The sequence below is a fragment of the Tachypleus tridentatus genome, chromosome 12 (assembly GCF_004210375.1).
Source record: "Tachypleus tridentatus isolate NWPU-2018 chromosome 12, ASM421037v1, whole genome shotgun sequence".
Classification (NCBI taxonomy): domain Eukaryota; kingdom Metazoa; phylum Arthropoda; class Merostomata; order Xiphosura; family Limulidae; genus Tachypleus; species Tachypleus tridentatus.
This window is the reverse complement of record NC_134836.1, coordinates 84,809,767-84,826,823: the sequence shown is the minus strand read 5'-3', so window position 1 is coordinate 84,826,823 and position 17,057 is coordinate 84,809,767. Positions and strand designations below refer to the sequence as shown.

The 17,057-nt window shown below is 34.2% G+C and overlaps 1 protein-coding gene across 1 annotated transcript; it reads left to right on the top strand.

Moving 5' to 3' along the window:
• Positions 1–3,551: 3,551 nt before the first annotated feature.
• LOC143233861 (uncharacterized) lies at positions 3,552–16,583 on the top strand. Its single transcript, XM_076470666.1, has 3 exons — positions 3,552–3,800; positions 9,716–9,973; positions 11,087–16,583. Exons 1-3 carry the CDS (start codon positions 3,768–3,770, stop codon positions 11,201–11,203), a joined length of 408 nt encoding a protein of 135 aa, XP_076326781.1. The 5' UTR covers positions 3,552–3,767; the 3' UTR covers positions 11,204–16,583.
• The last annotated feature ends 474 nt before the right edge of the window (positions 16,584–17,057 follow it).

Genomic DNA, 17,057 nt, shown 5'->3' with positions numbered 1-17,057 from the left:
CGATTCATCATACAGTCCAATCCTTTACTGCAGATGAAGTTTTGGGCTTTTCGTTCTTCATCATATTGGTGTTTCATCTTGCAGCTGGAAATGAAATACTTATGAAAAAGTCGACAACAAAGAGAACCATTGACTAATTGACTCAAGCGTTAGCCAGAATGGTTAAGAATTCGATATATCCTTAACACTTGTGAATTTCTCAGTATGCTAGGCTTACTTGGGTCTCTATTTCATCAACATAAATAGTTATGCTGCCCTCTGTCATTCCTGCTGAACAACAGCCGACATAATTTACCAGCTAAGTCAGTTGTGTTCCTTTCATTAATATCTGGTTATCACACGAATAAGCCTGGATCCAGCGGTAAAGGGAGAGCACAAAGACTGCAAAACTGCTTCCTGTACGTGCTTGAGGTGATTCGGGTTATCTCAAACTAACCCTTACTTTTCACAATTAAAATTTAATATTTATAATTTCGTTTCTGGGGGTCCTTTCCCAATTCACAAATTTAGTATGAACTTGATGTGATGACCGTGGTTCCATCACGTCTGATACCTCCAGCAAAATTCTGACATTTTACATTTTCATGTGTTGTAACTACACCTTCTAATAAAATAATGTTAACGAAATTTACAGAAGAATTTGTACTTGTAAAATATTTCAAGTTTTATGATTAAAATTATGATAGTTTAAAATAATAGTTTATATAAAACGTACAAACAATCTAGAAATCCTATTTCAGTATCTTTTAATGTCTTATAATACATACCTTTTTTTGGCTTTTTATAAATCCACCATGCTTACAATCCAAGTAAGCTGTCATGTCTATTATACTACGTTTCGATCTCTACCTCTCGTATCTGTCGTTTAAATATAACACACAAAGTTAGATACATAATTTTAACTTCTTAAAGGTGTAATCATTTAAGCACGTAAAGAAATATTAGTATCATCTGTCTACAATTTATACAATTTTTATCTGACATTGAGAGTAATGAATACATACCTTTTTTAATATTCCACATATTACTTGAATGATACAGTTATCATGATTTAACCAATATTTGAACTATGACTAAACATAATAAATGAGCGACTAATTCGTTATTATAATTTAAAATACCATATCTTTCAAACAGTCTAAAGTTAATACATTAATAGCAAAGTACATGTATACGATCTGGAATCATAAGTTTAAGAATTACAAAGGTCAGACATAAACAGTGCGGATATTGACTTTAAGAGAAGATTGTTTGGAGGATGTAACATGGTCACATATACAGTGTAGGGTTGTAAGATATTTAAACTTAACCAGTTGATGACCTTTTCTCATTAGCCACATTGAAAAGAACGTTATCGGTTCCCTTCTACATCTCTCAAAATGTTATGTACATTTAAACTTTATAGACAAATTAAAAACAGCATTTTGTAATTATATATAAAACTTATGTTTGTCACGGTGCCCGAAAAACTATCAGAAATTTCAGTCCACTCAGAATACAATGAAAATTCGATTCATTACATAATCTTGAACTGAAATCAAGAGAGAGTTAAACATTATTGTATTGTAGGACCTCTAGTATTAGTTATAACAGATAAAATCTGTTGTTAAAATAAAAGTTAATTATAATACAGTTTTCATGTATATATTACAAACTTCGCGTTCGTTTTTATTACGATTAAAACACACAATTCATACTAGATTTAATTATATTATAAGCCTTATAACTAATTCTGCTACAACTAAAAATAATCAACTAATACTTACTGTTTCTATTAAAAGTTCAAGAAAAATTGAAACTAATGCGTACACCCATATGATCTAAAACTTGTGTCAAAGACGATCACGTGGTGATTTATGCTGTGAGAAAAGGATGATAACTTCATTGTCTCAACATGTCATCAATGGTCAGAAAGAGAAAGGTGTAATTATATTAGGGGCCATCACATATTATTATTTAAACAATTAGTTACTAATTAAAATAACAAAAGTTACCATTTTCCACAGACTATCTCTTTTAAAACTTTACAGGTATCATTCGTGGTCGTTGAAAGCCACTAAATAAGTATAAACTTCAAAGTTCTGCTTCAGTTTAGTAACATTTCCCGTTAAATGTTGATATTGTTCTATTCTTAGGTAGTCGTCATAGCAAATATAATGTTTTTTGAGACAGAAAATGTATATATTCAGACATAATAATGCACAAAATGGGGCATTAACACGCATGATAAATGTTACTTCTAAGTTGAAAAAGTTTGTTTAGCAATAAACAGCCGAACCGGGTAGGTTGACCATATTTATATGGATTATTTTTCATTTACACTTTATCAAATGAATAAAAATGATCAATTATGAATCAAAGTTTTGTGATTTTCTTATATGAAACTCACTTCTCACCGTTGACTAAGATAGTGTCTTTAATGTAAGTAAGTAAAATGTCGGGCACACATATTGAAACATTTTTCAACCAAACTCCAAATAAACAATGATATTACGGAAATTTCTTAGTTTATAAATAAATGTCAAGCTTAGTATTCATGGTGAAATTACATACCACGAATATTAATTTCTAATAAATATCTATTTCATATAGAAAATTCGTTTCTTCATAACCTGATGTGAAATAGTTATTATTTGTATAATTTGTATGCAAAATCACACATTTAACAAGGTTACTAAACATATGTAAACAAAACTTCAATATATACTAACATGCTATTTGAGAAAGTTTCTTAGTTTATAAAATACTGACATACATCTCAGTGTATAATATCTACCGTTTATACTTGTTCAAGTGGATTATCAGTTACCATAAACGAAATAAAAAGGACAGCTTCTCAAAGTTTCTTTAATTAAGAAACTATACACAACATTTCATACATTGGAAGCTAAACTGCTTTTCATCGTTGTGCTTACCTTCATATACCACTACCCTATAGCTTAAAACTGGCATGTTATCTTCAATATATGTAAGACTTGTAAAGTATCACACACACACGTTTACTGTCTATCATTACAGAATACACTTCGCAACTGAAACAAAATATATGTCCACTATAAATTAACTCTATCAAAATAAATTTATATTTTTTTACACTTTATATAATATTACAGAAAACTAAATGTATATTCAAAATACTTGAAGATTCAATAAGAAATTATTATTTTTAACTTCTGTATTACTACTTTCTGTTTTTGATCGAGAAATCACATACTTGTCGTTAAATATAACACGTAAAGTTATATGCAGTTTAACTTCTTGACGGTGTAATCATTTCGCTACTTATAGAAATATCACTGTCGTCCATTTTACAATTTGAACAACTTTTATCTGAGAGTTAAAGTCCGCTGACAGGATCATAATCTTTGATATTTACAAATAACACAACTGATATAAGTTTTTATTTTAAAGACAAATAAAGAATGGAAACAACTTTACAATAGTTTTGTGATCGTTGATACCTTTTAACTGTGAATTGGTGTACGTATTGTCGCTACAGTGTTATTTCCGCCCATGAAATAAAACAAATGTTAGATTTCAGAGTAAGTAAAAGTAACAGACAAATATCGAGGTAGTAGAAGTATTCCTTCCTACAGACCTACAAGAAACTATATTCAGTCCAAATATACGACGATTTTCTTAAGTTACGTCCGAACATATAAGTTTATTACCGATGGAGGACCTAATGACAGTACTTTAGTTCGAGGGTAGTGTGTAAATTATTTCGTTTTATAAAGTCAAGTTAGTAAAAGTGTATTACACGAGTCATGGCTGCTCAGAAACACGTTCTCTACTTTGTGGTAAGATGATTTAATTATTAATTAACAAATGAATTAGCACTAACTGTTCTTTATAGGATTAACTAATTAATTAGTTTTAACTGTCCTTACTAGGGTGATTCAGTTATAAATAGTTTACTGCATTAATTATAAATGAGTTAATGAATTCGAGTTAAACATCCCTTTCAGGAACGATTTAATTATTTAATGATTAATTATCAACATGATGAGACATGTATTGTGTAAGTTGTGGATGCCTGTCATGGTGGTATGGAAATATGTTATATACTTTTTGGTACAATTACATAATTTATTATGGCCACCAGTCTGGTATTAAACTATATAATTTAAGCCCTTCATAAGATAGTTGTGCTTTTTAGTGACAACGTTTGGCTTTATGGCCGTCTGTCAAGGCGGCCTAGTAAAGCTTTTCTAACAACGCGGGCCCGGCATGGCCAAGCGTGTTAAGGCGTGCGACTCGTAATCTGAGGGTCGCGGATTCGCAACCCCTTCGCGCCAAACATGCTCGCTCTTTCAGCCGTGGGGGCGTTATAATGTCACGGTCAATCCCACTATTCGTTGGTAAAATAGTAGCCCAAGAGTTGTCAGTGGGTGGTGATGACTAGCTGCCTTTCCTCTAGTCTTACACTACTAAATTAGGGGCGGCTAGTACAGATAACTCTCGAGTAGCTTTGTGCAAAATTAAAAAATAACAAAAAATCCTAACGACGCGCCCTCTGTATCCACCAGCGAATCAGTCAGTCTTCTATAGAGCATATCTAAGAAACCTGTGACTCAGCCAGTAATCAAGCAAGAATTTTTTAATTTCCTTGGTCTTGAATTTTATTTAAAACAGTTTGTATCCGCCTTTTTCAATATATATATATTAGCATCTGCTTTCACTAAAGCTGAGATGCATTTGGAATGGAACAAGGAATGCGAACATGCATTTCCATCCATAAATCAAGCATTTATACAAACAGACATTCTTTGTTCCTATTGGACACAAATATCTTATAAAAGAATTGGAACAAGGTTATTCCAGTTGCAGAATAAAGTTAAATACATAGTCACATATGCTTACAGTTCCTGAACGTATGTATTGTAGAATGAAGAACGAGCTGCTTGCAGTTGTAGTCTTCATACAAACACTGTTTACATGGACTATGCTTTGCTGAAATGGTTAATGAACTTTAAAAATCTGAAAGGGATGATTGCATATTAGATAACAATGCTGCAACAATAATACTTTATCATAATTCATTATCCAGATCCACAATATAGAAATGTAGGCATATTGTGTTGCCTTATGGTGAGGCCCTCTCCACTCATGGAATGTTCTCACATGGATACCATGTGAAAATTGAAACACTTCCACTGTAGCAGCATCACACTATGAAACAAGAAATCCCATAAATGGATGGATGTCGTGATTAACTCTTTGAGAGCTCCAGAAGAAGCAACTGAAGTATCCAGATCTAATATGGCCACTCCGTAATTGTACAGTACCTACGTTCAAGTGCCATAAGCATATGTTATTACAGATTTAACTTCATTCTACAACTGTAATAATCTTGCTCAAATTATACGATTACTGTTATTGGTGTCCAATAGGAACTTACTGTTTATTATGTTAATGCTATCTTTATGGATGGATATACCTGTTCACATTCCTTGCTTCATCTCAAATACATCTCAGTTTTAGTGAGGACAGAAGATCGTAATACTATTTTGTAGAAGATAGTCACAAGCTGATATTAATAAGATTTAAAACCAAGAAAACTGAACAGTTCTTGCTTGGCACTAGCTGAGAGATTACGAAATGAGCAAACATTTTTATCCTTTCAGGTTTTAAGCCTCCTTTTTATCTACTGGTATACGATTATCAGTTTCTCAGCAACAGACTTAATCATACAACCAAATATCAAAACACTATTGATGTAGACCAGGGATCTTTTTCATTACAGCCCCTTTAATGTAAGATCCATTAGCCTCTTGAAAGTTATGGACAGATTACACTGGATGAATAACATGATGGAAAACTCGTACAAGATATTTCTTCTCTGGAACTAGTCTTAACTCTAATTTAGTGTTCCAGCTCAACTTTCCAGTATTTGAATGTGATATCAAAAGTGAATAATTAATGAGAACCTTCCATCTCATTCAGACATAATCTTGTTTGACAATGGAAATAATCAACACAAGTTTCTGTGTTCATCTATCTAAAATCAAAATCTTCTTTTTGACAATAAATATTGAAGATTATTCCTTTTCAACATCCTATGTATATTAATATTAACTACATTTTAGTGCTTCAGTGGCTCAAGCATGCCAATTGCTCAATTGGATGTTCAACATCTGAATCTATATGACGGTGAGTTACTGTTTTTCAATCCAAGTAGTAATCTGGTCCCACAAATAAACTAACGCATTAAACCAACAAGTCACTGAGTTACATTCATTCCATTTCATCCTGATTATTTGCAAAAGCCTTAACCAAAATTCTAGGATTTGTTGGCTGCTGCTTACTTGCTTTCTGATGTGGTGAGACCGATGTCATCCCAACAGCATCACTAACCTTTATTACTTTTCTTACTGAGCCAGTTACCACTTGAGTATTAAGTTGGATAACTTACTGCCCAAACAGTCAAAACAATTAATTTCTCCTGAGACAAGCAGCTACGAGAACTAATGCTACTTGCTTTCTAGACAGAAAACATCTTATTTGATGCATGGACTATATTATTATCACTCTAAATAAAAGTTGTTCATTTCGACTACCAGGGCATAGTCACGTCTATTTTCTGCTTTAGAGATATCGTGGTCGCTGTCAAATTGACTATCTAAAATGTATCAACAAGCAAGATGACTATCATTTTGTAGTCGTGGATATGAAATTGACTATTAAGTAGTAACGATGATCTATTACTAGTCAGTTTGACTGATTCTTTGTCAATTTAAGCAATTAGTCAGTTTGACTACTTCATAGCAGCACTGCTACGCTAGTCTTAAGGACTACTTTGTGGTCAGGAAGACCAACACCATAGTCAGTATTAACTCATGAATTGGCACTCTTGATGTTTCTTGTAACATTAAGGCGCAGTTCAAGCAAATGACTGTATGCATGCATTTTGTTCCATAAATACAACAACTGATACGTGACCAGGGCTAAATTTTGCAAGAATTTATGTATTTATTTATTTTATTTTATTTGGGAGGGGGAATAAATACATTTCTTTCACACAAAATAAATCCTACTTAAATAAATCTTATTTATCGACCACTACTATTTTTTCACTGTTGTATTTAACAATTGTGTTTTTATATTGTTGTGTGCATGTGCTGGAATATTCGAATATGAAATCCAATAATCAATACATTTATCATTACAACCCACAACGATCTAAGTTATGACTGAAATAAGCTTTCCCCATGTGGTTAACACTCGCGCTGACACTACACGTCCGGGAAATGCATCCGATGAACATTTATTCCAAACCATAAAAAGAACACTGATCAGTGAGGGGGTTCCTAGAAATAGTATAGTTATAGTGATGGAAGCTTGAAAGAAAGAAAGTCTTGGATTTCATTCCATGATTAAATATTTCACTGACTACAATAATTTCCAGTCTTACATTGAAGATAATTTGTCATTTGTAAAACCTGTTGAGTATGATCTGGGAATTGCTGGTGATGGAAAACATGACACAATGTAGTATGTTTCTTTACAAAAACTGAAGTGTTTGCTTAAACATGATGATATTTTTCGCCAGGTTGTTTATCCTCGCCAGTCAGTTGATGATTGTCTTAGAGATGTCGTTGATGGTGAACATTTCAGAAACCATTCATTCTGGCAAGAAACTCCCCTTGACCTTCAAATCATTCTCTCTTTTGATGAGTTTATAGCTGTGAACCAGGCTGGAATACGAGCTCCTGCTTACAAATATGCTGCTGCTTTCTACTATCAGTTGGGCAATATTGAACCTGCTTTGAGATCTCAGCTTCATTGTATATTCTTAGCAATCTTGGTGAAGAGCCAAATTATATATAAAAAAAAAACATGGGCTAAATATAGTGATGAGACCTTTGATTGAAGAACTATCTGTTATTGAAAACATTGGTATTGACATTGTAAAACCAGAGGGAACATTCAAATTCAGAGGTGCACCTCTTGTTGTTGTTGCAGATAATTGGAAGCCATGCTAATGGAGGGTTTCTTGATTCATTTTCTGCTCTCAAATCATGTAGATTCTGCATGGTAACTCGGGATGATTTAAGAAAGTTGACTGATATTTCATAATGTCCAGAGAGATCTATTGCATCCTATAATTACCAAGTTGCAATGGTCGAAACTGAACCGACTTTGTCAAGTACATATGGGGTTAAAAAAAGATTGTCCCTGAACGTTCTGCAGCAATTTCATGTGGCAAATGCTCTACCATCTGATATATTACATGACCTTTTTGAATCTGGCTTGGTGTCAGAAATTTTAGTTTTACTCATAGATCAGTATGTCTTGTCTGGATACTTCAGCCTTCAGTACCTTGCAGAGAGAGTGAAGGAGTTCCACTACAAAGGAACTGATAAACTCAATAGGCCTGAGCTTGTTATTTTGAGAGGGTCTGTACACATTAAGTAAAACGTTGTGCAAGTTTGATGTCTCTTACTGGTGGGTAATGCAGTGCCAGAAGGCAACAACAAATGGGAAGTTCTGTTGGCTCTGTTGGATATATAAGAATTGATAATGTGTCTATCAGTGTCATATGCAAGCATTGAATTCTTAAATGATGTGATAAAACAGTTCTGTTCTATTTATTAAAAATAATTTCCAAATAGAACTTTCAAGCCAAAGGGACATTTTACTTTGCATTACCCAGAGATAACACGCAGATTTGGTCCACTGAGGAATGTGTGGACCATGAGATTTGAGGCTAAACATAGTTTTTATGTTGATGTTGCAAGACGTACCAAAAACAGGAGGAATCTAGCCAAAACAATGGCAATGAAACACCAGTATAAACTCTGTTCACGTTTGGAAAGCAATGGATTTCTTAGAATAGATGCCTTTGACCTGACTAATCCTGTCAGATTGCCTGTGAATTCACTCGGGGAAGAGCGAAACCTTGTCAGTGCATTTGTTGAGGAAGGCGATTTTGTCACTACAGCATCAGGTTGTACAGTCAACTTCCTCAATACAACACAAGGACAATGGTTGTCAGTAGCTATGAATTTGACAGTCTTCAATTTTCTTCAATAATCTGTTACTTTGTTCTTTGGGGAAAACCTTTTTTGTATTGTCTTAGATACCAAACTGTTGATTATCACAGGCATCTTCATACTTACATTGTAGACCCAATGAGAAGCTGTGAACTCCCGAGCATTCCAGATCTTTATGATAATTACCCATTGCCTTGTTACGTGAATAAAGGTGAAAATATAATCATCCTTCATCACTACATTCGTGGCGACTGAATGGTGACAAATTTTAAATAGAACTCGGTAATCAGTGGTAAATTTTAACCTATTTTATATAACTTGGTGTGTACCTTCCAGTGACAAATTTCATCAAAAGATTTGACATATTTTATGTAAATTTGTTTCTGCCTTTTTGTGACAGATTTCATCAAAATTTTCAAACAGAGAGAACTTGTGTCATATTAATATGTATCATGCATATTTACACCAAAATCACCACTATAATCACCATCTATTGAGGTCAGACTACTTATATTTGCTTTCACATTTTAAAGGCTACTATGTGTTTGGGAAAAAACAAATTACTTATTTAGCTGATTTATACCAGTCCTGCTGATGTTAAATTTATGGATATTTAATATATTTTTTGGTGTTTTGTAGTTGTTCTTCAATGACAACTTTTCTGCATGTGTATACATATAAATCATATTTGATCAGTACCATACTTTTATATTCCATAGAGATGGCTTTATCCTACCACATTACCTACAATGAAAAAAATTGTGGTGTCAGTGGATGTTCTGGGATTGTTGCCCAGTAAGATTTCTGACAACCTAAATCTGGATGTAGATGCTACCAACTTGTCAGCTCAAGTGTACATGGAAAACTTGCAGGACTGGGTGGATGTTCAATGGTCTGACATTTCAAAACCACGAACAAAGTTGCACGTTTCTCTGGTTTCTAACGCTGGGGCATCCGACGGAGAGATAGCTGTTGTGGTAAGTCGTTTGTAAGAATGAGCAACCTATTTAACTTTGAGTGATTAAAATCATTTATGTATTCATTGGAAATCACTCTGCGGAAACTTTATTCCGAAGAAAAGAAGTAAAATTGTTCAATATACATTATTCAACATAGCACAATCACTGTTGTTAATTTTTTATTACAAATTTAGACCCGCTAAAAATTTATTTTTGACCAGAATCCACCGAACCCTGATGTACCTTCAAGCAAGCAGAGTGCATCTTCACCAGGTCCAAGTACTGAAGAAATTCAATCCATATCATTATGGTAGGATATGTCCTAATGAATGTCAAACAGATCTTTCAATCTGTTGGAGAAATAGTTTCATCTTTCACTTGAGACAATTAGCCTGCCCAACTTCTATTTTCCAGATATCCCACTTCAAGGCAGTATGACCAAGTAGTGGATGAAATATTTAAGCGCTACCCTCAGCTGTCAGATGCCCCAAAATAACTCAAAGGTGTTCGTGCAAGTACTATCCACATGTGCATTATGTTATGTTTCTTGTGAAATATATTTTCATCACAAATATATTCTTTTATCTATACATTTGACTTTATGAGCCCTAAAGCCAATGAGCCCAATAAAATTCGTCCTAAAGTGCATAACAGGAATGACCATATTACCACTTGTAAGGGTGTAAATGTATTCTGCAAGAAATATGTTCATTAGTTACAAAATGAATTAAATGGCATTTTTTGTGTTGCATCATATTAGTGAAGAAACAAGTGAAAATTTTTGTGGGAAGTTATATTTTTTTAAAATACACACAAGTACATATATCTACCAAGGAGAGACTGTGGAAAATACTATTTTGATACTTTGAAATACTTGTTTTTTTTTTATACGATGTAACATGACTCAACTAACGAAACTCAACTAATTTAACGCTAAAGAGAATACATTGTCAAGATGAACTCGTACATCTGATTTACTAACCAGTATGTGTATGACTTTCAGATTCTCAGATTAAACCTGAAAAATGCCAAAAGTGGTTTAAAAAATACTGTTTAAAATAATTATAGTTATACCAGGGCAGTTTTGTTATTCATTCTCAGTAGAACTAATTCTGTCAATTCTAATTGCAGGAGCTGTGGAGGATGAGGCTTCGTCAGAAATTCCAGAATAATGAAAAGCGAAATGATTCATCATTGCCTATAGTTCAAGATGAAACCCCATCTCAGAACAGAGGCTATATGGATTAAAGCAATACTTGTGTGAAAATCCAGTTGGGGAGGATGAAACTTCCACCGAAAAACACAAGGAATGGATGAAAACTCGTCTGCATTGCAGAAAAAAGGGTAATCTTTGTAAAGTGGACTTGCTTATGGACAAAACTCTTTCCTTTCCTTGTGGCATCACCAGCACAGCTATTGAATGAATTTAAGCGGCTAGAAAATGATGCAGAAAAAGGGGTGTCCAACTTTCTCTCTCAACATAAGGACTCAGTAAATTCTCACCTGCAGAACAGAAACATATTACCAGAAAATAATCCATTGCTAGCATTTCTTATGAAACAGTCCTCACACATGCCTGATGTTGCATCTAGTATTGCCATTCTTGGTATCTCTTTTCTTCTAAAAGAAAGTGAAAGTATCATGGTGGGTACTGAAGTTAGGGAACCTGCTGAGAGTGGTATATACATTCAATGTGGTTCAATTTCTCAGTTTTGTGATCAGGAGTTCAAATTATACGTTGATGGCTTTGATATTTGTGCCACTTAAGATTTTGTGGAAGCATTCACTATGTATGTAGGGAATTTTTATATCTTCAACTTTGTTGAAAGAGTTGTTCTGAAGCTCTATGATGAGTCCAGGAAAATTACCAAATCTGAAAAAGGTGCAGACAGATGTGTTCTTCAGTTGCTTGATCTCTTGAATGTCAAAAAACATAGCAGCGGGAAATTTGTCAAAACTTCCAAAGGTAAAGGAAGAGGAAAGTGTTCAAAGCCATAAGGTTATATTACATCTGGTAATAGTAACTCGTCATGTGTATTTTATCCAGGGTGAATTTTCAAAAATCAAGTGTAAAATTCAGTTGTTTATTTTCAAATTGTTGCTGCATTTTAAATTTTATTTTGGTACATGTATTTTAATAGACACTTTTGTTCAGTTTGGAATAAAAAATGGTGCTGCTAAAATGCATTTTATATTTTCAGGATGGTGGCAGGTTACTGGGACTTAAATTGAATCATTAGATGGCTGCGGTGTTGACTGCTCAGTGATGGTCCTGCTGACCACAACTGACTGAAGATGGTCTCTTTGCCTAACATTGCAGAGGTGGTCCTGACCGGGTCAACATGACTTATCTTCCATGGTCGTTGGATAGTTATCATGACAACAGTCCATTGTTAATGGATGATCATAATGACCACCGCTCCTTGGACGAATTGTGTCACACTGACTACGTCACGAATACTCTGTAGTAGTTTGCACTTAGGCAATGAGACTGTTGTCAGGTACTCAGCATTGGTCAGAATGACTACCTAACGAAAGTCATAACGACTATCATAGAGTAGTCAAATTTATTACCTGCCAGGTATCCCTGCCACCATCACCTGACTATTTTCCGACCACACGATAGTAAAAATGACTAATATTTAATAGTCATATTAAGGTAGTAATCGATTTTAGCGACTACTTGGAGAGTCTTTTTTGGCACCGCTTGACTACCTGATTTACAGTTCAAAAGTCGTCGCCTTGACTTGTTCTTATTTTGAGTGATGTTGCACGGCACCAACATGTTACATTTTATGTTTTGTAAACTCATACAGTTAATTGTTCCTGGTCCTAATCTGACATCAGATATCTTTACCATAATACATCTGTTATCCAGTTTCATGGGTGAAACTGACTTATAATTTCTGAAGTATACCTACTTGTATATTGTATTTTCCAGAAAATAGTCAGTGTCCGCTACTTGGAGTTGTAGTCTCAGTTGCAAGCATGATATACTGTAAGACGTACAAGTGTCTTGGCAACTCCTGTATCAACCACAGATCGATATAACATTTCATGCTTACGGGTACCAACGAAGCTTCCTCCAGCTACAAGAAAACTGAGATGAGTACTAAATCTTTCAACAAAAGCTTTCTTATGTGCTCCCTAAGTAGTGGCCAGTATCTATTTGGGATTTTTGGCTGTCGTTTGCTGTAGCAGCAGCATTTATCCCATTGTTACTCCTAAGTCATCAGTCGAAACTAACAGCCTTGGTCCTCCTGCTGCTTGTATAAGCATTGCAGGTCCTCTTGAAATTGACGAATCAACTATAAAAGTAACAGCTTTGTCTATCTTCCACCTCGGAAAAGTATGGGTAATTCAGCCATAACTGATTATGCATACCAGACAAATATCTTACATTATGTTTTTCTCTGTAAGAATAATGTACAAGCAAAGGCATTATAAGCATTGACTGTAGCATGAAAAGCATGGGATCACCAGAATAGTCCTATCTGTTAATCGTAAACTAGTGTTATTCTGTTATAGCATAAGGATATGTGATGGTTAGTTAACCCTCAGTGTTGTAGAAGTACTTTGATAAATGGTCTATTTGTGATAAAAGATGTAACTGAAATTTTTTTCTCCTCTGGCTGTTTTGAAGTTACTGTAATTTCTTTTTAAAAGTCTCTCAAAAATCTTAACCACAAAGATGACTTGAGATCTTTAGAAGCTTTGCAATATTTTACCATGTAGATGATACAGATTATTTGCAAACTTGACCACACTGTCACTAGCATATCTTTTCAAGACTTGAATATGGCTCAGTGGATAGCATTATTTACCTCTTGGTCAAACAGTTGATTTGAACACAGTAATGACCCAGTTTTCAAGTTATATCTCACTTAGATGCTTGATGGAATCTAGGACTTGACCATTCAAGTTCAGAATCGAGTGTTGGACTGACTGCTGATTGAGGCCAGACATTTACCTACCTCAGTTATTTCAGAAAATGGTCTTGGTCATACTTTGTTAACCCTTGAACATTGAAGTAAAATCCGCATTGACTCATTAACATGGACTTATAGTTGTTACAAGAGTCTCCTCCTAGTAGGTTATTCACCAATACCTGAATGTGATACTAATAACGTTATGAGTTTAATGCAGATGGTGTACTCAAGAGCTCTGACCCTCTGGTCTTTGGTATAAAGTGGGAGAAAAAGAGATTCTCTCAACAGCTTTTTCATTAGCTCTCTATTATACCAGGTTTATCTTGTGATTCATAGTCACCCTGGCAGGATACCTTCTGGCTTAGAGAGTCTCCCAACTGCCCTATGATTTGTAGCCCTCACTAATTAGTGCCTGCTATTTTACCAGCTGAAGAAATAGCTCTGATTGGCAAAACTTGTCCACAAGTGGCATTTCCAGTCTTAGAATAGAATGGGACTGTTTTAGTCAGAATAGTGATGAGCTAGGAGTTCTTTAAAGACTGCTTTATATGCTCACTGCCTTACCAGTTTTCTTTCACCTGAGCAAACCTCATTCGTTTGTGTTTCCATTTTACTGACATCAATTCACAGAGGAATAGCCGATCAACCATTTTGGATACATAAGATGTCAGCTGGCTAATAATCTGGAATCTGCAGATGTAGGGAGGTCAATGTCACGGACCTTTCCAACACTGATGAATTTCTAATGTCCAGGAAAGGACTTCTTCTGAATAAAAAATTATCTTATGCAGTCTTAAGAAGCAAATTCTTCCTATTAGTCGTGAGTATCTCTTCTTGTAGAAAATACCATTCCTTAAAGTAAAAAAACATTTCTTTAAAACTGAATACAAAACATTTCAAGCAAGAACAATACGCAAGTTAGCAGAAAACTCTATAATAACATCCTGGGGTAAACTCATTTTCTAAAAGATCAAATAAAGAAAGTGTTCTGTATAACAAGAGATTCAGCAAGATAAATTGTGAAGCTATACCGAGCTGCATTAAAACTAATTTAATCTGTGCAAATAAATAAATATGGTGGATACCGAGAGTGAATACAAGTTGATGAATAATTTTCATTATAACACAAAACAAATCAGCTATATGTGTACTTCGCCTTAAAAATAAGAAAAGGTTACTTTAACTGACGTTGTAAATTAATCACGCTGACTTTACTTCTTCAGGACGTATTTCCAAGATGACTGACTCCCTCAAAATGACATTCCACACTGACTGACTCACTCAGGATGACATTCCACACCGACTAAATCCAGCTTTACTGAGTTACACATATTCAAACCTAAAGGAGGTTGTAACATTCAAATTTCAACTGGTATTGTTGTCGACCTTCATACACAAGGTGTAGCTTTACAAACCACTAATGAACAGATTACGTGTTATCTCCAAGGGAATGACACGGAACAGAGGTACTTAAATTGAAACTAACTTGACTTAGCTTATAAAAAGCAGTTCATACCTAGAAAAATCAAATTTTTGAAAAACTGTACATAGAATTACGTAGGTATAAGATGCATGGTATACTTATGTACCATAAAACCATAACAGTTGTTGTTCATACAAGTTGATAATATTCTCAACCATTAATGTGTTTGTCATATTACAGCTCGCCTGATGAAACCCAATATTGGACGAAAAGCTGCATCAATGAGCATAAGAGGATGGCATAAATAAGGAACACTTCTTTAAAATTATTTCGCTTATAAGTTCTTAGGATTGCTGATATAATTTTCTCTCGTTGACATTACGGTTGATTGACCTGTTCGTGGAATAACAGGATTAGTCTTCTCGTTCTTCTGACTGATGACCGAAGTAAATACAATAACAACAATATATAACTGGTGTTAATATAAATTAATAACTTGTGTTACTAATTCTTGTCCTAATTTTTATTTGTAAATGATTGATGTCGAAACATGTAAGAATTACACTTCATTAATTTAATATAGCTGATATCATAACGACTGCAGTTAGTGCAGTTTGCTAATTGAAATGAAGTCTCAACCCTGATATTGGAAGAAAGGCCTCTTTGGCCTTGAATATGGCAGATATAGTGTGGTTTTATATGTTTATGCATTGTCCTTTACTTTATCTCGCAAGATCATTCAGTTACGTATTTAATAACGATACTGTAAATATTTGATTACGTTCAGAAACTTTCCCCTGTATCATTATTTGTGTCCCCCACTGGTACAGCGGTAAGTCTTCGGATTTACAACGCTAAAATCAGGGACTCGTTTCCCCTCAGTGGACTCAGCGGATAGCCCGATATGGCTTTGCTATAAGAAAAAACATACACACAGACACTATCATTGTTTGTAGCTCTCTAAAGTAAAGATAGAAAATGTTAACAAAGTGAATATTGTATAGTTATAATATATATTTAGTTTATTGTTGTGTACCAACAACTGTTGATAGAAGTCTCAACTTCTGAACGTGAATATCACAGCCAAGAAAACGTTAAAGTTTCATATATATATATATGCATGCCTTTGCTTTATATATATAAATTCAGTATCCGTTATTTATTATTTCTTGGAATTTTTGTTTTTCTTTGCGTTTTCTCCTACAGTTTTCTCTTCTTTATTATGATTTGCATCTCCTTTGTATCTCACTGTTTTAAGTAGTATATATACAGTATAAGTAGTGTATATATATATATAATATAAGCAGTACATCCCCCGCTAGTGCAGCGGATAGTCTACGGATTTACAACGCTAAAATAAGGGGTTCGATTCCCCCTCGGTGGACTCAGCAGATAGCCGGAGGTGGCTTTGCTAAATGAAAACAGACACACAAAAGTAGTGTAAAAATACACACACACACATATATACATCATAATAGTAAAGTGTGAAAAACGTTACAGCCAAAGAGTAGTCAAACCTGTGAAACCGGTTCTCCAGGAATGTATGTACTTTTAGATGAGTTTACAAGTTGAAAGGAAAAATAAAATGAATTGTTACATGTAAATATCTGGAAGCTAGACTATGAAGTATATGTAAATAGTCTTAACAAATAACTCTGTACACGTACGTCATGCATACGTAAATAACTTTTTTCTATATTTCTCTTCACTTGAACGTTAAAATTTTTATCAATCATATTTTAATAAAAGT